This window comes from Taeniopygia guttata, chromosome 5 (assembly GCF_048771995.1).
Source record: "Taeniopygia guttata chromosome 5, bTaeGut7.mat, whole genome shotgun sequence".
NCBI classification, from domain to species: Eukaryota; Metazoa; Chordata; class Aves; order Passeriformes; family Estrildidae; genus Taeniopygia; species Taeniopygia guttata.
Window position 1 is genome coordinate 44435505 of NC_133030.1, and position 22449 is coordinate 44457953.

General features: G+C 38.3%; 1 protein-coding gene across 43 annotated transcripts in view; it reads left to right on the top strand.

Annotated features, from left to right (window-relative positions):
• NRXN3 (neurexin 3) overlaps nt 1–22449 on the top strand; it is a 958542-nt gene that overhangs the window by 846198 nt on the left and 89895 nt on the right. For 26 of the 43 annotated variants that reach the window (XR_012056603.1, XM_072930763.1, XM_072930759.1 and 23 more), the window contains one exon: nt 4773–5080. Coding sequence is in view for 40 of the 43 variants with exons in the window: in XM_072930763.1 (XP_072786864.1) it covers nt 4773–5080 (308 nt within the window). In the remaining 3 variants the exon portion in view is untranslated. Of the gene's footprint in view, nt 1–3459; nt 3517–4772; nt 5081–22449 lie in introns of all 43 variants that reach the window. The other 17 variants (XR_012056601.1, XR_012056602.1, XM_072930751.1 and 14 more) reach the window with 1 other exon arrangement.

The window sequence follows — 22449 nt, forward strand, 5'->3', positions numbered from 1 at the left end:
GCAAAAATATTTGCGTAACCAAAATAGATTTTTTTTTTTACCACCAGTATGTCATAAACAGTTAATTCAGCTAAATTGTAAATAAATTTGAAGATAACAATAAACAGAAAATGCTTATTGAGTCTCAGAGGATTGCCCTATTAGTTTACAAGATCAAACTAAAATAGATAAATAAAGTTTAACACTAAAAAGATAATAATTTTGATAAGTCTGAATTGCTAAAGTCCCTTTAACACTAAAGACAATGATTGCCTCAATTTTGTTATAACAGATGCATGTCTAATTCCTTTATGCAATTCATGTGCTTGAGAAACCCATCTTTTTTTTTTTATTTCGGTTTCATTGTGGGTTCGTTGGTTTTTTGTTTTTTCCTTTTTGGTTTTCCACAAAATCTTTTATTTTGTGCCACAGACTCTACAAGTTTGAGCTTAAAAGCATGCCAAGATACTTTCATTTGTAATCCATTCTAAGTTTTGAACTGAAGTCTACCTTTTGTGGATATTGATGCTTTGTTAAAAGACAATCACACATGCACTAGAGTCTAAAAGATGATATTTGAGTCTTCAGGCATTCTTAAAGTCCTGGATGTGGTCAGGCTAGAAGGACAGAGCTATGTTTTTACTAAAGTGAAAGGAAATTAAGTCTTTACACTATGTGTCAGGGAATGACACTGTGCAGTGTAACACCTGAGACAATATAACTTGGTTCCTTCATTCCAAAGTAGACAGACATTTTCAGCAACTCAGGTAACATTCAAATTTTTAAAAATATAAGAATGACTAATTTATGTAGCTGTTCATCAGTCTGCTCATCCACCTGGTCATCCATCTAACAATTAATATAACATGGAAACCTTCTGTCAGAAGACTTTATAAAGATGGTGAGTAAAAGGGTAGCTTTGTATCAAAATGGAACAAAACAAACTGATGGTTCTAGGAATAGATTAATCAAAGATTCAGCATCTAGAATAGCTGTCTTGACCATGTGAGTTCTTGGCTTGGGTGAGGTAAGATGAAACATTTTTTGATTGACATTTTTGAATGCTATAGATTTCGTCTTCCTTTGGTATTGCTATGTTATTCATAATAATGAAATAGTTCATTCTTGGAAAACAAATATAACACATTATCTTTCTGAAGTGGCATCACTCTTGGCTTTGAAGGGCTTTTAAATTATATAAATAGATTTAAAATAATGTTAGGAACCCAGGTTTACAGTCTGGAATTGCATGAGTAATAAGCAAAATATTAAATGCTAATAACTTCATTGAGATTGTGTATGTGAATATAAAAAGAAGTGTTAGTCTTAAATTGTTCAACTTCAGTAGTCCTAAATCCAGCAGATTTCCTTAGCAGAATACTTGGTGTCTGCTAAGGCACAGATGTTACCTGTTCTGCAATTGGTTGAGCTAATAAAGACCCAGAAGCATCTCATTAAAAGGATTGATCCCAGAAGTACTTAATTATTCAAATCTTTCTTACCTGTAAAGTCTCCTTGATGTAAATGACTGTATTTTTGAAGCAAGTATCATCAGTATGAATTGGAATTTGCAAAATCAGGCCCAAAATCTCTTCTAGTGCTACAGTAAAGTTACACTTCAGATTTCTCTGTGCTATTATTAATTAGAATTCAGTTTTTCAAATGAAGAAGACAATGAGAGAACAAAGAAACAAGAACCTGAACTATTCAGAATACTTACAAAACACCTCATAATTTTTCTTTGGTACGACACTAATATGGCAGTAGGAAGAGTTCTGTGTGAAAAAGAAGGGCTGCAAAATTAAACTACGCACCTAGTAGAATTTACTAAGGTAAATAGGTCCTCAGTAAAATCCAGTGGCCAGTTAAATTTTACTTGGGGGAAGTAAAGGCTTCAACTAAATTCCATTCAAAGAATGATCAGAAGCGACATATGGTGGCAAAAGGAAATGTATATTCTCTCCAAAGATTTTTCTCATCCCATATTCATTTCCCTAGTGTCTTTACCATGAGTGTGTACACCATCTTAGAGCAAACAAGGAGAAATTGCAGGTAGTAGGTGACTGCAACCAGTGATTGTTCTTTTAGCAAACACATTTTTAGTGTGGTTTCCAGCATCAACCATATGGTGCAGTGCATGAATCCTGATCTCCTGATATGGAAAACCATTTGACAGTGAAGACTTCAAAATACACAATCAAATTTCTTTTTTTTCTTTTTTTTTTCTTTTTTTTTTTTTTTTTTTTTTTTTTTGGAAAAGGGTCATCTCCTTGGTGTACACTTTCTTTCTACATTAGAAGATGCAGATGAAGGCCGAGATTGGAGATGTAGTCTCTTTTTTCAGGCTTAATATACTTACTATTCATTCCTTCAAATAATGTGAGGGATATGACTGACATGTAAAGCTATGTTATCATCTTGGGTTAGAATACTTGACATCTAGAGCTGAGTCATAATCCTCCAGTAAAAGTGACAGAACCCTTCTCCTATCCTTGTTTGGGGAGCTCTCCTACCTGGAACAGCAAAAAATTTTCATTCCTTATCACCTTCCACCTTCTTCCCTTTGGCAAAAGATGAAAAAAGGTACTAAACTAATTCAAGGGAAGAAAGGAATGAAATGCAAATGGAAAACTGAACTGACAGTTATCTTCCATTTGTTTTCAGGGATAACATCTCAAAACTAAGTCCCTTTACTCATAAGTCCCTTCTTTACTCATCTTACCTCTACTCTTTGGCACTCTTACCATGAGTGAGGTGGGAAGAAGGGAAAAGTAGCAAGTGACATGTCTGGGTTTGTAGGGGCAGGGACAATATGGACAGAACCATAGTGCTAGAGGGAGAGAACATATTCAGAGAAGGGAAAATGGCACAGTAAAGTTCTTTCAGCATATTCCTTATAAAATCCAAAGCACAACATGACAGAAAAGAAAAGCGAGCTCTGAGGACATGGTATGGGACAGGAGTTTGACCTTCTACAGTGTACAGTGCCATTTCCTCTAATTCAGACAGGAGCTGGGCTGAGAGGGATCAGTATCTTAACAGATGTTGTTACTGGGCCGTATTTTTGTCATAGACAAGAGTAAAGGCTCTATTTACATTCTAAGGATGTGTGCCTTCAGTGCATGTTTATTGATGTTTTAATAGACATGTTGCCTCTGGCAAGTTAAAACCTCCTGAGATGCAGAACATTGCATCAGATGTTTCAACACTTTCCAGGGGAAGGATATCCCCTATTTTTATTTCTCATTTCTTCATCAATGCACTTACTCCACCCTGACCAAATCCTGATTTTCCATTTACATACCTGAGAGTGAGGAGCACAAGGGATGTGCAGCCCACCTCCATATGTCTGTATGTTACACCTCTCCATATGCTGTTGCTTAGTTAGCTAGGGCCCTCGTTGGGGACAGGAACTACTTTCAGATACATTTATTCTCTTGTCCCCATTCTCTTCCCCATGGTCCATCCTGTCACCATAAGATGATGCTACACCGCATCACCACTTGACTTCGAGACCTGCCACGACGACTAAAATTGGTGAGCTCCCCCATGTATTTTGATCTACTCTAACCACTGGCTGTGAAGGAATGAGCAGTGGATCATAGGTTGTGCTTTCCTTACATGGTGGCATTCTGCACCTCTCATCAGGCTGGACTAGACAGAAAGTGGCAAGTGAGACCTGGGCAGTGGGAATGGGACTGGAAAAAAGATTTCAAATTTCATAAAAATGGGAAAGCATAAGGTATTTAAATTATGATTGACTTGAAACTGCAATGTCCAGTCTAGTTGTCTGCTAATTCAGCAGATTTCAGGTGGCATGCCCCTAATCTTTTGAGGAACAGGGAAATTATAGGAACTGCCTTTGCACTTTGTGAAGCAATTTATTTCTTGACATGGTCAGCCTAGTGCAGCCTGGGACATAAACAGTATTTATAGAGCAGTCCAGGCTGAATGTGATGTAAGTGTCTTGCAACACTAGGTGAATTGGCAATTGTTACTAGATTTATTTTTAATAATTATAATTTTTATTACATATGATACTGGACCTCTTCTAATACTCAAGATGTGACCTCAACTAAACCATATAATCCTGCTTACATTTAAATTTCACTGTCTGTAAGAGTGAAAGCATTTGAAGCACTGTTATCCTCACTATTTCAAAAGCTTTGCTCTTTCAGAGACATCAGAAATGTTTGTGTTTCTTCTTTCTTGGGTTTAGATTTGCAAGCCTTCACAACACAAAGTTTACAGGTGAAAAATCACGACTGATCCTGTCATAACACTCCTACTTAATTCTTATATGACTTTATTTTTACCTGTTTTACTGTTTTGAGTCAACCCTTGAAACCTTGGCATTATTAAAAGTGGCTTTATGAGTTAATCCAATGCTTTAGCTGGTCCAAAGGAGGTTTATTTATGGGCTAAAGCTTGACAGGTACTGCAGTCTGAATTGACAGTAGAAAAATAGCCACATGTTGAAGTCCTATTTTTAGTTTAAAATTCATCCAATCCTAAAAGAACAAGTTCAAATTTCTGAAGACTCTCCAGAGTTTTGATGTGTGAGTGGATGCTGAGGTATAAGGTTCAGTTTCAGGTATTCATACTTGCAGGCTAATCATCCTTATCAATGACTTTTAGGCACCACATTTCCATACTGTTTCTCTACAGTCATCATATACACTCCCAAGAATGAATCTACTTCTCCTTTGTCCATCACTTCGGGCCGGGGCTCAATGTTGTATGCAAATGGAAGGAAATGTCTGTCAATAATGTTATTCACCCCCCTTCACTAGGACGACAGTTAACGATCTTCAACACCCAGGCGCAAATAGCCATAGGAGGGAAGGACAGAGGGCGTCTCTTCCAAGGCCAGCTCTCCGGGCTCTACTACAATGGCCTGAAAGTGCTGAACATGGCGGCAGAGAACAACCCCAACATTAAAATCAATGGAAGCGTCCGACTCGTTGGGGAAGTCCCTTCCATCTTAGGAACAACGCCCACAACATCGGTGCCACCGGAAATGTCAACTACAGTTATGGAAACAACAACCACGATGGCGACCACTACCACCCGAAAAAATCGTTCCCCGCCCAGCATCCAGGTGAGTCAATTACTCCTCTCAATTTCCTTCAGTTCTTAATTTGCCTTGCTGCTTATTTGTAAGTTCATAGGAGCTCTGTTCTCTGAATAATGTTCCATGTAACTCTTTATTTTAAAAATGTTGTCCTCCTCTGTTGGACACAGGACAAACAGCTGGCTGAATTGTTGTGGCACATGCATTTAAGAATGGGAGTGAATTTTGCTCCTGTTCTAGTACAATCCGATTTGTGTGAGATTGTCACAATGTGAACAAGAACAAGGTTTTAACTATGTTTCAAAAGTTCGATATGTGGGGAAATGTATTCCAAAGAGAATTACGGGCTTAATGGGAGGGTGGGTGTATGGTTATTTATTATTATGACAGGATGAACTGCTGCAATAGTGAAGTTCATAATGAGGAGAAAAGCAGTGGAGCATTACTTCCATTTGGAGTAATTTTTTATTTCCCTTTTATAGCCTTCCTGCAGAGAATTTAGAAAGAATGCTAACAAGATCAGTTTCTTGTAAAACGTAGATGTTCCAACATAGAGCAGTCCCCATCTATTTGGTAAAAAATTATTCCTAAATAAAAAAATTAATTCCAGATTATGTGACTTAATTGTGCCAAAGTAATTATTTCAATCCTTAATATGCAGTGGTTTTGGAACCACTTTTGTGGGAGCCAGAATATGTTACCGATTAAACACCTTTAATTGACTCTTCATGTCTGTGCAAAGAAAAAAATTATGTGACTAACCAATCTGAGCTGTGGATTATTAATTTCAGCAGTATTCTATCATGTTATTGTGTTATCAACTAGAATGAAATGTGTTCCAAAATCATCAGAGAGGTGGGGTTACTGGAGATGCTCTAGCTAAGGGTCTCTAAAATGAGTAAGGGACTGGAGCATTTCTTGTGTGCGGAAAGGCTGAGAGCTGGGACTGTTCATCCTTGAAAAGAGAAGGCCTGTGAGAGGATCTTAACTGTGTCTACAGATACCTGAAAGAAGAGTGTAAAGATGACAGTGGTGCCCTGTGACAGGACCAAAGACAGTTGGCACAAACTGAAACACAGGACTTTCCCTCTAATCATCAGGAAAAATTTGTAACATGAGGGTGGCTGATCATGGGCGCAGGTTGCTCCAAAAGGTTGTGGAATCCATGCTGTTAAAATTCAAAAGCTGTCTGCACATAGTCCTGGACAGCTGACTCTGTATGATCCTAGTTGACCAGAGGTTTGGACTAGATGACATCCAGAGGTCCATTCCAACCACAGCTATTCTGTGATTCTGTGAAGTATGTCTGGCTGCAGTGGAATTTACAACTGTTAGTGTAATTAATTCCAAGCTGAGGTTTAACAGTGCCTGCTTTTGTACTCTGTAAATCCAGATGGCAACAGGACACGGATTGAGTTATTAGCCTCAAACACCCAGTACGTGATTTTATAAAGTCTCAGCTAAATGAGGGGAAATTACCCCATATTTGGTCACTATTTGTCATAAACTTTGCAAGAACTACAGTTCCTTCTCCGCTGTAACTAGTTCTAATTTTAGAGCAAATATTTGTACAGTTACATCTCCAGAACAATAAAGTCTGTGGTTCTTATCCTGCACTCTATAATTTTTAAAGGCAGCAGAACTGTGTTTAGCTATGCCAGTGGACAGAAAGTGGCACTGGACCTTTATGGGCTGGGTCAAGCTGGAAATGGTGCTGGCTTGCTTGAAAAGGAACTCATTCTGAAAGCTTCCTGCCTAGCCTACGTGGCAGTTCACTCAGCCTACAGAGACCACTGTGTGCTGAAAGACCATCAAGAAGATTTAATAAAGTGTCAAAGTGCTTCTAAAAACATGGTTAGAACAGCGATTTCCTGGATACACACGCACCACAACAAATGGCCTCATCTCAGCTGATATTAAAGCAATAACTCTTTGACACTTCATGCTACCCGCTGAAAGAAAAATAAAGGTCAATACATACCTCCATTACAACTTTCTGCATTTCAATATTGGGCCATTTTATTGCTGTTGCAGCAGAGATAGCTTGGCTTTCTTCCTTATTTTTGGTGGAATTTGATTCTGTCTCTTTAATTTGCAGTATCTGTGTGGTGAAAGTGAGAAGAAATTGTCTTTTCCTGTTTGGGCAGTATCTACAGCCACAGTTTTTCAGGTGTCTAATGGTTATTTTATCTTTCTTGTGTTCGACATTGCCATCATTAAGCCTGCTTACAATTTTAGATCTAAGTGGTGGTTAGCAAGTTTACTCTTTGGGAAACATAAAATATAGATACCTAAGTCTATGAGAGGTACAAATGCAGTTACTTATTATCCTGTTCCAGCTTTTTCTTCTCTTTTCTGCTCAGAAATAAACAGTTATTCTTTGCTTTCATGGCTGTTTAAAGTTTAGCCTCTTCTGATTCCGATCAGCACAATTCAAGCACTTTTTGTTCTCTTCTTAGATTTCATCATGGGAATCTTTCTGCTTCCTGATACCATACAAAAGCCAATAGCAGATTATTTTTCCAATCCCATTGAAACTTTTTTGTCATCATGATGCATGTCAAAAAGTTAGGCTGATGATGGTCTAAGACAACTGTTTATTAAGTCAATCAATGTAGTCACTTTTTAGTTTTATTATGCATGTTTCTCTATCCATATGTAGTATCTTGTTTTATGCTAAGGCTGCAGACTCCTCGGGTTCAAAATGTACTTTTTATTCTGCACATGTACATTACTCTGGCTTCTGGCCAATTGTAGAAATACCAGGCATGATACAAATAAAAGTGAAGCATCGAATGTGAAATAGCACGAATCATGATAAAGAATTACTGTTCTTACTCTGTTAGGAGTATCTGTGCTAATTTTATTACTCATTTTCATATGTAAGTAACTTAAACTATTCCTTTTTGAAATGTATATAAACCTTGTGCAGAATATCAAGCCAGTAATCACAAAGTGTTAAAAAATCCAGGGGAATTTCAGAAGGACTTAGACTTACACATCACTTGTTAAGAAACTACAGAAGAACATGATAAGTGCAAAGATATTTTTGTTTGTAACACACACCAAGGCACCTCCTGCAGTTAGGTAGTCTGAGTACTGACAGAAGTATTTTGGAGCAAGGTTAGAAAAAAACAGCTGGGAAAATGAAGTTTAGAAATACACAGTACATTTTCAGGCCTATGATATCCATCAACTTTTGAAGATCTCAGATGTGGTATATAGTTTTGGACAAACAACCAAGATAAAGGGAATTGAGGGAAAAATATTGCTGGAAATACCCAGTGGCACTGAAATTAACATCTAAAATGTCTATAAATTTATACTAAATTTCTGCAAGGCAGTAAAACTCAAGGCAAAGTAGGACAGCTAGGATTTGAGTGAGGAAAAGGTGAGATATATGGCTGTGTGCTATACTGCTGGGATTGTTCCTGTGATTCAGAGAAGGAAATAGCAAGAGCTGATTTTTTTTGCTAACTGAAAAGGGAGAAAAAGTTTTGACTTGTGTTTGTTTCAGTGAGTTGCAAGTGGTGCTTTTGCTCCACTGCCACAAGAAGCAGCACTGGTTTAACTTTCTCACTCAGGGTTTTGTCCTGGATTTAAGTACAGTCTGTTCAGAAGTGGCATGTGCTGTACAAATTTCTTGCTGCCTCTGAGGACCCTTACACATCAGACTCTCCTGTGACAATAATATCCTCTCGGAGACTTCTGCTTTGCCACGTTAGCCACAAAGGCCTGAAAGACAAGCTTCTGGCATTTCTATGTGGTACAGTAAGATGTCATGCAGACTGCTTCTGCATGAGAGTCACTGTGCTGAGCCACACTGCATTCTTGCAAGGTTGTCATGCTTCTCACAGGGTTGCTTCATTACTTAGAGGTCCTGGAACCCCTATTTGTCCCTATTTGCTGATTTAAAGAGAAAATTCAGTTATTAATGAAGTACTTCAGGGATATTTTTGGTTTGGGAAACCTCTGTGAACACAGGTTAAAGTCACACTAATTCTCTTGTCTTCTGCTTCCATGGCAGCTGCTTGAGTGGTCAGAATTCTCTTTTATGAGTCACTGTTCAAAGCTTTTTAGGAGACTCTCCATATGCTTTTATGTGGCTCATTCTATCTTTGTTTACAGCTGAGTCATTCAGTTTTCAAAGAATTTGTGCAAAGTTGATTACTAAAGCTAGTCTAGAGATCATGCACTGTATACATCTTCCATTCAAAATGCATTCAGTTCATCAAATCCAAGTGGAGAACCAGGTAATCTCCTGGAGGCCCGAAAGCAGGCCCCTCATATGTCTGGCCTGTGGCATAGATGGCTGAGGACCCAAGAATAAAACATCTTTCTGTGAAAAAGAGATCAGAATCGTTTTGGGAAAAGAGATGAACTTATGCTCTCCATGAGGAACTAGAAACTGTGTGCTCTGTTACATATCCAGGGCATGCCTCAACTTCTTGAGATGCAGAAAATGACACTTGCCTAACTGTTCAAACTATAACTTGTAGGTGACAAGAATAGATTACTTGTGGACGTTTTGAGCTATGATTTTAGAGCCATAGAATGACAGTTCATGACTTATTATATGCAGACTGTTCTCTCTAGAGAACAGAAGAGGGGATCTTGCCATTATCTATATGGGGAGTCCAGCCCATTTTTTGTGGCTTAGAATAAGGTTCTCAACCTTTATTTTTAACCATTGGGCTTTTCAGCCTTCTAACTGTGTTTTCTGTTGAGTGTCCAATAATCTTGATTAATGTCTTTCCATAACGTGCAGCTCCAGGCTAAATCCTTCCTTACAGTGTATATCACAAAGGAAAATAGCACAGAAGATTTGTCAGTCTAATTAGACTTTCACTGTCAGTAAGACAAATAAAATTGTCTCACCCTTGGTCTTGCCTAGGTACTTTCTTTTACACTCATAGATAATAATTTGGTAGGGAAAGAAATTGGCCTTTAATTTGGTTTTTGCTTCATATAAGTCACTAGTGACATTTTCATCCCAAGACTGCAAAGCTCTAATGAAAAAAGAGCTTTTGATGAGTCTCTGCTTTAAAGACTGACTTCATTGGCACAGCTGAGAACACAGTCCAGCTCTTATCCCTTTGTATCTGCTTCTTCCTCCATTATTTTTTCATAAAGAGACCAAAGCTCCAAACTTTACCATGCTGCAGAGTGGAATCCCTTCTCCTGGACTACAGTCCTGTATTGCTGCAGTGCAGTGACATTCACAAAATGGTATTTACTTATTCATAGTCACATCTCTTCTGTAAATGGTAACATGCTTTGAGCAGAGAAAGAAAGCAGAGTTTGGAAGCAAGAATCCAAATGTTGAAAATTTTCATACAGACTATTGTTCATGTTGGTTACAGTTACTAATTCAAAAATACAAATTGACCTCTAAATACTTTACAAATATGTAATATAGAAATAGATTTAGTGCACATTGAAATACACAATCTTTGGTGTGTAATGTAGTTGCTACCTAGACAGAAACTTGTATATGATATGATGATAATGTTCTGTATGGGAAAGGCACAGAAATATTCTCCAAGTGAGTATTAGATGTGCAAGTGGTATGGTGTGTTTAAATTATATTTATTGATGCTCTTTTCAGGATACTCAGATTACCTGTAACGTTCATATAATCTTAAATAGAATCTTACATTTTCATGGTTTCATCCACTCTCTGCAGAAGACAGTTGTGCTGCACTTCTGAAAGTACCATAGGGATCCAGTCTCCTAGAAGTGCCATAAGTGAGCCACAAGCACAGTGCCCATTCAAAAGAAGAATGTGATTTTGCTGTAATATTATTTTTTCAGCCTATGCTCCCCAGCGCTGGCAAGTACTGATGATGAAAGTAAACTCAGTCTTGTATTTCTGCTAAGCACAATTACAGTAATAAAAAACATTGTGCTTGTAAAACAGTTCATGCATATGTGGTTCTATGCTGTCATTTGTTGACATTACCAGTTGTGATATTGGAACATTAAACTTAGTAGCCATTGCTGGCTCCAAATGGAGTCTGTCTCACGACTCCAGGGCAGGGGTTTGACTGAATGTGTGTGCCAAACTTGAGAGTCATAAGCTGGCATATAGCATGAATTCTCAAAATACAACTTACACTAATTCTTTGGAAAACCTGTTTTTATATAGCAGCATTAGTAAGTAGTCACTTCAGCCACTCCTCTGTGTGTTTTTTAGGATACACATTGCCTTTTTATTTCTTCAGTCTAATAGTTTACTGAAGGTCTGAGTTGGCTGATTCGTTTCTAAAAGGGTTGAGATTGCATTCCCTTAACTTACACGTCTGAGCAATCACTTGGGTCTTGCAGCAAAATCTCAGCTGGTATTTTTGACACATGTACCCAGTTCGGTTCTCCCGTCAATTTTGGAAATGAAGATATTGTCCAGCATCAAAGAGCAATGGTAGGGTAAAAGTAAGCAGGTTTAGCTAGCACTTTTCTAGAATTTTGGAATATTTTTATATTTTTCTCTGATACTTTGTTTTGTCTTGATCAAGAACTATTGAATTTTTGCTTGCCTTTAGTTGAACAAGCAGCACACCTTTTTCTTGAATAAAATAACAGGAAGCTGAAATAATAGCTGTAGTAAGCTGATACCTGTCTTCTTCAGGAAGGAAGGCATACATTTCTCAGAAAGTAAAATTAATACCATCAGTATGTACTTTTTTTTTCAGAGCACAGTATCCTTTTGTGTATTTAGGCATGTCATTTACCCTGTCAAAAAGGATTCTTGAAAGTCACGTGGAAGATTATTTTCAAAATCTGATTAATATAGTACTCAGGAACTAAAGCTATTCTAGTTGACCATACATTTGATTCCAAGCCAAATGAAAGAATAGGACAAGTGTGTTGTTCTAGAATGGCTGTGCAGAGACAAGATATGATGAAGAGATCCAATATTGCAAAAGCAACTACTTGGAAACAAATGGAGTAGAATCAATGGTTATGGCTTAAATATAGTTGGAGGACTGACTCATGTTTTGTTATAGCATATCTGTTCTTCTTGCTATTTCTATATTTCAGGGAAATGCCTAGAAGCTGCAGACATTGCCAGAATACTTCCTGAACATATAGTTCCATTTTATTTGTTTGGTCTGGGTCTTTGTATTTTTGGCTTTTTGGGTGTGGGTTGTTTTGTTTTGGTTTGGTTTTTTGTTGGTTTTTTTTTTTTTTAACTGGACTGGCAGAGAGGTGGGAATGTACCTCTTACCTTTCCTAGATCATTCATTTCAGTGAATGCACAGAAATTGGAAACACATCTGTGTTGTTGTGACAGACCTGCTTTCTGAAACCATCTAATTAATGCCTTGGATTTTCTGCAGAATGATGGTGTTGTTAGCTAACAGAAACAGAAGGATTTCTGCTAGTTTCTTTTTCATCTGTGGGATGAGTTGTCACTGATTTGCAAGATATGTCTGTCACGGTACAGCTTGTAAAAGTAGTGATTAACAAGACAGGCTATGCAACCACCAATTCTTTATCTCCTCCCTTAGATGGCATATGAGTAGGTGGGATGTTGTTCATTTTGATTGAAAAATTACTTCTATTAAATTCTGAAAGATAAGAATGTGTTTCCACAAAATTTCCAAGGAAAAATAAAGCCAAAGGGGCGAGAAATGAGATTTCAGTTCTCCTCATATTGCATAGGATATAAATGCTTCCCTTTCTTATTACAGTGGATTTTTGAAGGAAAAGTTAATAAAGGGATCCTCTTCCCTAATAATTACTTTTGGAGTTTTCGACTGGTGCTGTACTGCCCATTTTACTGGGTCCCATATTAGGTGTTCTAAGGAAATTGATTTCTGGATAAGGACAATTCCCAGGGAATACCAGTAGTCTTACAGGGGGCATGAAAAAGAGAGTAGGAAATGTTGAAAATGCTGTAATGGCTAAATGTATCAAAGTGGGTATAGAAAGGATGAATGCTGAGGAACAGATGGCAACTAAGATCCAAATGATGAGATATATCCCTCTCAGAGATATGGGAAAAGAGGGGGAATGACGTGGCCAGAACTGGTAGGCTGGTGGTTCTAGGAACTCTATTTTGGAGAAGCAAAGGTTTTAGGGAAACCTTTTAGGAAAAGACAAACTCATACGGTATGGTCTAGTAACCACTCTTCTACTTTTAGTCTTTGCTTGGTTCTACAGTCCATGTTCCCTAAGGATAAAATCTTTTATTTTTGCCAAGCTGGTTGGGACTCAGTTCAGTAGAAATGCTGGAAGTGAGAGCTGAGGATTCATGGATACTTCCATGGCAAATTGAAACCAGAAAAGAACTGGGATCACTCACTTGGACTAAAATAATTTAAAATGCACCTTTTCCTCTCACTTGCAACAGTTCTTTTCCCATAATTGTTTCAAAGCAAGAAAACTCAATGTAAAAAGAGTCAGGTCAGGTAAGGACAAAAAAATATTATATGTTGTGTTCTTCTAACATCCAAGCAATAGCCTCAGTGTCCAAGCCATACACATAGATTTGCAGAAATAGCTTGAATTTAACTTGGCCATAATATCTCTCTTTTCCTGAACGATGACCTCCAATGAAAATATAAGGACATGAATGATTTTAATCTGTGGTAACAATGGAGAACCAGTCCAGACTGCCTCCAACAGCATAAATATATAAAATGACAGATTATCCTGCGGCCTCCCTCCCTCCTGCCTGAACACACACATACATTCTCAGTAGCACACAGCAAAATTCAAATTGGACTTTATCTTTTATCTCTTGTCCCAGTGATTAATGCTGCTCTTGCTGGGAGACTAATCAAAAGAGGGGAAATATGGAGAAAGAAGTATGTATTTCTTAGACTATTGTTATCAGTGCTATTATTACTCCTTTAATATATTATCCTTCTGTTAGAAGAACTTAATGCAGGAAGCAAGAGGTAAGGGCACATTTGATGGTGAGAAGATTAATGGCGCAGACCACAGCAAGTGGAACACAAGCATCTTGCAAAGGGAGGTGAGATGCCAAGCTGCTTTGGGGTTGCAGTACTTCAGCTAAAAGGCTGTAGCAGGCTGGATACAGGTCCTGAGCCAGGACCTACGGTTTTCTAATCCTTACTCTGTTCATTCAGCATTTGTCAAGAAACCTATTCTGTAAATGGTTCTTTTCTTTCCCTGTAGTCAAGTAAGTGTCCTTGGTCCATCTCACAACCAAATTCCCAGCCATTGTTCTGATAGTATGGGCAATACCTTGTGAATTCCATCAGGTTGTGTATTATCTTTCCCTTCTCCCTGGTTCTTGGCATAAGTCTTTCATAGTATTAAGACCCTGAAGTACCACTTTGATTCTAGAGATCAAAGCAGAGAGCAGAAAATGTACTTTATACTGTGGTAAAAACAGAAATGGATGTTTTGAATGAATATGACTTAGATTTAAGTAGGAGACCTATCTTATGAGTGAGTAGGATTGGATTCCAATTGTCTTGTTTCCTCAGGATCTTAAGTAAAAAGACTTAAAGATATGGTAATTAAAAGGTCAGACCTTATTTTGTTTTCACTTTGAACAGAAGAATGTAAAAAGGAATACCTGAATTAAAGGAACAGACTTGTTTGGGATCTTATCAATGTATACAAAATGTTTTGTAGGATGGATGGGTGGATGTCAAGAGGATGGGGCCAGACTCTTTTCCCTGGTGCCAGTGACAGAGGAAAGGGCAACAGGCATAAACTGAAACAAGGGAAGTCCATCTGAATAGGAGGAACTTCTTTACTGTGCAGGTGGCAGAGACTAGAATAGGCTTCCCAGAGAGTTTGTGAGATCTCTTTTTCTAGAGATACTCAAAAAATGCATGAATGTGATCCTATGCACTTCCTCAAGGTTAACCTGCTTCAGAAGGGGGTTGGATGAGATGGCCTTCAGAGGTCCCTTCCAAGCCCAGTCATTTTGTGATCTGTGATATCTATGCTTTGGAACCTTTTTTTTTTTTTTTCTTTTTTTTTTTTTTTTTTTTTGCAGGGTCAGTATTCCTGGAGACTATTTGATTACTCTTTGCTGCGGATATATTAGCATAATGCCCTCAGAGTAGGCTCAAGACTTGCAAATATGTTAGGGCCCAAATCTTATGCATAATTATCTTAGCCCCCAATTGATTACATTTAGGCAGCAGTTAATCCTCTTGTTCTCTGCTAGAGCAATGCCATTTGTATTAAAACTTATATGAGCACTTGGGTCTCTAGTGCCTAGATTTGTAGATTTGTTTCATTGTTATAAACATAACCTCATTAGAGATATTCATAGAAAAGCAAGCTAAAACTGATTCTGCACTCCTCAAACACGCCACTCTTCTCCTCACGTTTGTCCCATATATGCTTATATATATTGCTTAAGTTGTATATAATTGTCTCAACTGCCTAATGCATTGCCATTTACTCTGTCACCTGCCAGACTTGATTGTTGTTCTTAAGGTTGTGAGCAATGGCTTTTCAAATGACTACTGCTGTGATCTGCTTGTCTTGTCTTGAGATTTAGCAATTAGTGAGACAGAAATATAGAAATGTAGATATGGTAAGCAGGTCAGAATATACAGTCTGTTTCTCTGGAGTCCCTGCAGGGATCCAGCTTTAAGAGCTCTAGGGGAGGATCTGTGCAGCAGAGCTTATAGGCTTCCTCCAGAGCCAGGAGGGCAGCTGGAACCGCTCTATAACAGAGCTGTGTGTGGTTGCTGGGAATCAGCAGGATTTCCAGCTGCTAGACGTAAGTATGAATGCCAAAGTGGAAAGGAAAGATGGATGGGAGGAAGAAGGAGGGTTGTATATTGTGTATATGCCTCAGAAAGAACCACTGTGGTGGGAGCCTCTCACACAGAGGACTTCTTCCACCCCCACATCTGACTCATTCTGAGGTATTGTTGCTTGCCTGAAGATGAATAATTCTTTGGTGCTAAGATAGCTGATTGCATGTTGTCCTGTTTATGGAGTCAAGCACAGCAGAGAAATTTCTGCTTCCTTGATTGTAACATTTGTTGCCCTGGCAAGAAGCAAGGACCACTTACAATCTGCTGTGAAAATGCTTAGTGTCTCTCTGGATGCCTCTCAGCTAATGTCCAATGCTTGCAAGTTATTTATTTTGTCCTTTCTTACCTGAAGCCATAGGAATGGTGTTCTTATCTGTTCCATGTGATTGCTGGAGGAAAAAAAAGGAGGGAAGTTGCCATGCTGCAACTCTTGGCAGGCACTTGTGCTCTCCTGCTTTCTTTTGTAGTGGTGGACACAAGGCATCAAGGGCAGCCACAGTTAAATGGTATCAGGGCTTCTACTGTGAGGGGAGAAATAGGGTGAAAAGATGGCAGTGTCATCACCTTTCCCCAAGAGAGCTACAGACTGAGCAAGGCAGAGGATGTAAATAACAGTTTAGAACACCTAGGATTGTTCTAGAAGCAAAGAGAGGGAATAGCACAGGCTGGCTGTCCCTCTACTTCTGCCATGTTCAGTCACTTGGAACTTACTTCTTCACTTGTATTCAAACCTTATTTAAAAGCAGCTGTAGCTGAAGGTCAGAAGGATTTGGATATTTCATTTTTGAGTCTTTTTTCCTGTTGTTAGCAGTTCTTCCCTTGCTTTTTTGTCTTTCTAAAGCTGAAAGGCAACTTGGTGGCAATGAAAGGTGACAGTGGTTAGGCAGTGTTGTACCACACTTCTCCCAATAGGACATTACAGAGAAAATAAGAGGAGTGATTACTATTATCCATGGGTAGAGCTAAGCTCCATCTGGTAAGTTACATTTGCAGTACTTGTCATGTATATTGCCTTGGCATCTGAGAGTTTTGCAGCTCTACTGCCATCCACGTGCAATGGTCCATTAATTCAGATTAAGGGTGTGGGGAGAAATAATGACTATTAATTCAAAACACATATGTACTCTACCTAGAATTCAGAAATCTACTTGTTTATTTGATCTCTTTGAGGCAGAAATTCTCAAAGAGAATTTCTGTTATTACTATATTTTATTAATATCACTTTTATTACTATATTTTATTAATATCACTGATACATTTTACTGTAGAACTATATGGAGTTTAGACTAGACTAAATCATAACTTCATCATGTTTCAAGCCAGGGCATTATTCTGCAGTCTTGTGCAAATTCATTCATAGAAGGCAAAGACTTTAGAAAAAAAAATCACTCCAGACCCCTGCCATTTCCCTTGCCTTTTGATATCCAGACAGGCCCTTTAAAAGAAGAAAAAGAAGTACTTTCTGAAAGGGAGGAAGCCTGCTTTTATTTTGCAGAAGTAGAACTGAATTAATAACTTGGTTTGGTTTGGGTCTTTTCCTTAGCATTCATTGTTTAATTTTTCACTTTTGCTTGCACGGAAGTGTGGGTCTGGAAAACAACATATTCTGATTTGAGTTGTGCAGATAAAAACTCTGATAAAAACCATAATATGAATTATGGCCTCAAACTTGTCAAAGATGTCAGTGTACACGAGTGGCCAACAATGTTTCTATAGCTAGAAACAAATTTTTTTTATTGGAAATCTTCACATAAGAAAATCTGACGGCCAGTTCCAAAACGTATAGAATAATAGAAGGGAGGATGTGTTTGTGAACACTGATTTGCCTTCTTAAGATACAAAGTGATATTTTAACAGAAAAAGTGATATTTTAACAGAAAATTCACAACACAAGAATGTGATCATAAGCACTTGTCACTTGAAATTGTACATATGTCCTGAAGGAGATATGGTGAAATGTGGACTGTCCTGTAAGTCTGGTATGGTGTCTTTAGTGGGACTGCATTTTTTCTGATCACTGCTTGCACTCATTGTTCATTTACCCAGATCATGTTCCAGGTGCCATATTTGCTCTATTTAAATGTCTCTGGCATGATTTTCCTTTGCACAGAGCAGTGAAATTTGGGCTGTAGCCCACATGGCAGATTCAGAAAGCCAGTTTTAACTTGATTTGACCTTGTTTGGCAGCAGACTGTATGCAAAGTTCAGCCATTCCTGGGTCTTGATAAAGAATTTGCATTGCTACTTGTATGTAATTTGGGAAAACTGATAATTCAGTTGATGCCTTTGACATAGTACCAGGTAGAGGGAGTTGACTTAAGCAATCCCTCCAGCCAAATCTTGCTGTGTAGGGCTGTGATTCTTTTTTGTAGCAAGGGAAGCAGGTGGGTTTCAAAACTGCTTGCCCAAAGGCTTCAGTCTCTGGGATAGACCTTGTGGCACCTGCTGGACTATTGTGTATGCATGCTAACAGTATTGAAAACAGCTGTTAACAAGATTCTTTTATGAAGCACCTTACAAATTGTATCTAAGGATTGTTTGTTTTCGTCACAGATACACAGTTAATTGTATGTTAGCAGCTAATTATTGTTTAATAATGCATAGCTAAGCCAGCAGTAGTCTGGAATGGCAATGAAGGATGCTTTCAACATGGTCATGAAGCAAGAAGCAAAAAAAAAAACAACAACAACAACAAAAAAAAAACCACAACAAAAAAAGAAAAACAAAAAAAAACCCCAACCAAACAAACAAAGCAGGATATAAATAACCAAGCTGTCATTAAATCAGGACAGCCCTAAAACTGATATTTAAGAAAAGGTTTCTGAATAGTCAAATGATCTCAGTATGACCATTACCTCAACAATGGCCCCTTCTAACATGCAAAATTCACTGATTAATGAGAATCTTCCCCATCTGCATTTCATGGTGTACTTTGTATATCATGTGCAAGCTCTTCTCATCCACAGAGACAGTAGGTGGTTTCTGATTTTTTTCTTATTATTTTTCTCTCAAGGAACAACAGGTATGTCTGGACAACAGAGAGACACTATCCAAACTAAGTCTAAATTAACTCAGTTTAGGCAGTGTTAAATGTTCACCCTATTAACTTGTCACATTGCTTATTGAAAAGCAGGAAATATTATCTATTGTCTCAGATTAATTGGTTCACATATGACCTGACTTGATTGATAGGATGTTAAACTGCAACTGTCTTCAGAGGTAATTAGGGTTCATGAGTAGCAAATGAACAGACAATGCAAGTGGCCAACTTCAGTGGCAGAATCAAAGACATGGAAAAGATTCACTGAATTTTGCCATTTAGTCAGTCATCATTCACATGTCTCTGATCATTCCTTTAAGCTGCGTCCTGGCCGAGCTGGCAGATCAGGACATAGGCTTGTGCTTGAGCTTCTGCAGGTCCCAGCCTGCACTGCAGTGCCAGCCCCTTTAGATGAGCGGGTCAGGCTGCATGCTGGTTCCTGAACTGGAGCTGTGGGCAATGGGCACACGAGTCTTCATTGCCCTTGCTGCAGGGACAGTAACCTCTGGTGGGGACGTTAATGTCTTCAACCACTGCCGCAACACTAAAACAGAATATCAGTCAGAAGCTTTTGTACTAAACGAGGCTGTTTCTTAATATGGCAAAGTTTTCAATGCCCTTGCAAAATGTTATTGAAGTTTCTCTGCATGGTATTACATTTTGTAGTGCCTAATGAAGACACAGATCCTAACCTTTTAAAGGACTACAGTACTTGCTTCAGACAAATATCTTTTTTCCCCTAGGTGTATTCACTTAATAACTTCTTGGGCTACTCTTCCTTTTGTGACAGCTCTACCACTTTGAAGTCCTTCTTGAACCAGTGAAAGATTTTCATTAGTTGTCAAGGGTTTTCATTAAACTCACCTTTGGCTTTGACCTCTTATACTGATATCTCACACCCTATGTTGGCATCCCATAAGAATGTTTTATTCATTACTCCTTCTCTACCAAGCTAACATCTTATGGTTTCTGAGGAACTTATTTCTCTTTAAAACAGAATAGCCAAGTGAAACTAGTTACTTGTCCAGGAATGCAAGTTTTTTATTAAAATACAGCTAGACTGGCAGGCACACCTGCATGGCTCTCTCACCAAAGCTGAGATGCTTGTAAGGCTTCTGTAAAAATTATGAGCTCACATGCACTGTCCAGGCTTCACTGTGTCATCTGTTTCTGCAGACCTGCAAAACAAATCAAACCATTCATGTCAAACTCTGGATTTTTAGTTCTATAATAGAAAAGGCTTTCTGAGATGTCAAGATTTTCTGAATGACCTCTGCTGTGTTTTCTGAAGCTGCTCTGCTGTGGAGTGTTTATGTGCACTCAGTGGCAGCTGTCTCCCCCACAAAGAATTCACAGTAAATTCATTAGACTGCCAGGGCTCAGACTTAACCTTTTCTGTCTCAGCTTGCATGTTCTGGTTTTGATATTTGTTTTTTCTCTCCACTGTCTTGCCTCTCACCACACTGTCTTTCTCCTTTCTCATACAGTTATCTTTTCATAGTTCCTTGCTTCTTCTTCACTGCTTTATTTTAAACCTTTTGTTTAATGTAATGCCAGCTGAATACAAACCTAATACATTGATATAAACTTCCTCAAATGGAGTTGCTTTTATGAGTCTCACAAATGCTAGAGGCTCTGTAACGTCTCTGCCCCCTTTGAACAGGGTGCACCCTTCCTTTTCGAGCAAATTTGCAAAATACAAAGTGAATGAAGCTCTTTCCTGGGACAATGGTAGGCACCTGCCTTGCAGGGCTTAGTCTTAATTTGATCAATGGGCTTAACAGACAGTAGCTGGGCCCATGAAACAGCCAGGAGGTTTCTGAGGACATTGTTACCTTCCCAGTGCACCTGCTCATGAATTTTGTATGTGTGTGCTATATTTCTTTTGTTTTTTGTCCCTAGATGTTGATTCCCAGAGCATGAGGAGTGCTTAAACTACTGCCTTAAACTACTGTCGTGGCTAAGACTCCTGCAAGCACTGTTTATGAAAATACTTAATCCTCCCAGGATGTTTATTACTCAATTAGACCTGGTAATACAGCAGTACATTTCACAAAATATAAAATACTGGCATTTATTTGTTTAGAATCAGTTGCTTTTTTATTTGCCTAGCCTTGGTTTTGTGTTACAAAACTACACAGATTGAGCCCTCTGGTCAATCATACCTGTTGTTTGCTGTTTTCTGTAAACCAGTCCATGAGAACTGGCAGCCTAAAATTCAGTGTGTATGGGAGAAGCAGTTTAAGACAGCCTTCATTAAGCTCTGTGCTTCTGTCTAGAATTCTCTCACTCACCTGGTAACAGATAGCTTCAAGGCTGAGTCACATGTAACTTCATATCAGTGTAGTCACAGCAGTGACTATAGAGTGGTGAAAATGTCTAGCTAGGTATAGCTAGCTATAAATTGAAATAACCTGAGTTTCTTCTTTCAAATCAGAATTAAACAAAACATAAATTGTTCAATAACTACACAAGAGAAATAATAAGAATGAATGCTGAAGCAAGCTTCTAAACTAGTTGTTACTTTATACTAGCTTGCTACATTTTCTTTTTATGCTTTCTCCTTTGACAAAAAATGACAAACTCAAGATCCAGCTTGTAAATGTCCTCTGCCACCTCACAATGATCTAAGAATTACATGGTATAGGTCACTCAGTGCAGGCCAAAGCTGTTTCTTTTCTGTTGGTAAAGCAGGACTTCATTTAATTCTTGAAATAAAGTCAGACCATAATTTCTTTGATTACTGCAGAAATATTTAACAATGATAATCTGGGATCCTGAGAATTCTTATTCCCTTCACTTCCTAGTGAGGGCTTCCTTTCTGTTGAGGGGAATGGCTCTTTATGCAAACAGGCTGTGGTCTGACATTTGCAGCTTGGGTGGAAACCCTAAATTTGTTCTGAATTGATGATACTTAGTGGGTGTGTTTGTTTTTTTTAAGTTTGGCTTTTTGTATGGTTTGGTTTTTCTTTTCAAGAGGACAGAGACTTTTCCGGAGGTTTGTTGTTTTTGAACTGACACAAAGAGATGCAGAAATTGCCTTGAGCTGTCAAAACTTCCTTTTGTTATCACCAGTCTTCTCAGTGGTCCTGAATCACATGGTACTTTTTGTAGTTCACTGAGCAATTTTTCAATGTAGAAATTTTTGTTTGATATTGTGCTGATTTAATAGTTACCAGTAAATAGATAACTTGTGCAGTCTCCTTCTCTAGCATTGTCTAGTACATAGGACAGCAAAATCAACTGTTTAGGCACAAACTACCCAGTTACAGGATTCCATTGCTGGAAAACCTTACATGGGTCACTGGGTCAAGTCCCCCAGCTGTTACAGGCACTGTTTTCTCTGTTCTCTTCAATAACATTTTGTTTCCAGACTTTGCCTGATGCTTCAACATAATATTGCCCCCAGCCTTTAAAACCCTATGTGCCCAGATTCTTTCTTTATGTGATGTGGCATTAATATTTCCTTTTTCTTTTTCTTCTTTGGTAAAGTATTTTTGGTTGTATAGCTGAAAAATACTAATTAATCACTTTTATTAGTACTGTCATTATATATCTGAAGAAACCTGCAGTAAGCTGACACATCTTCCTGGAGA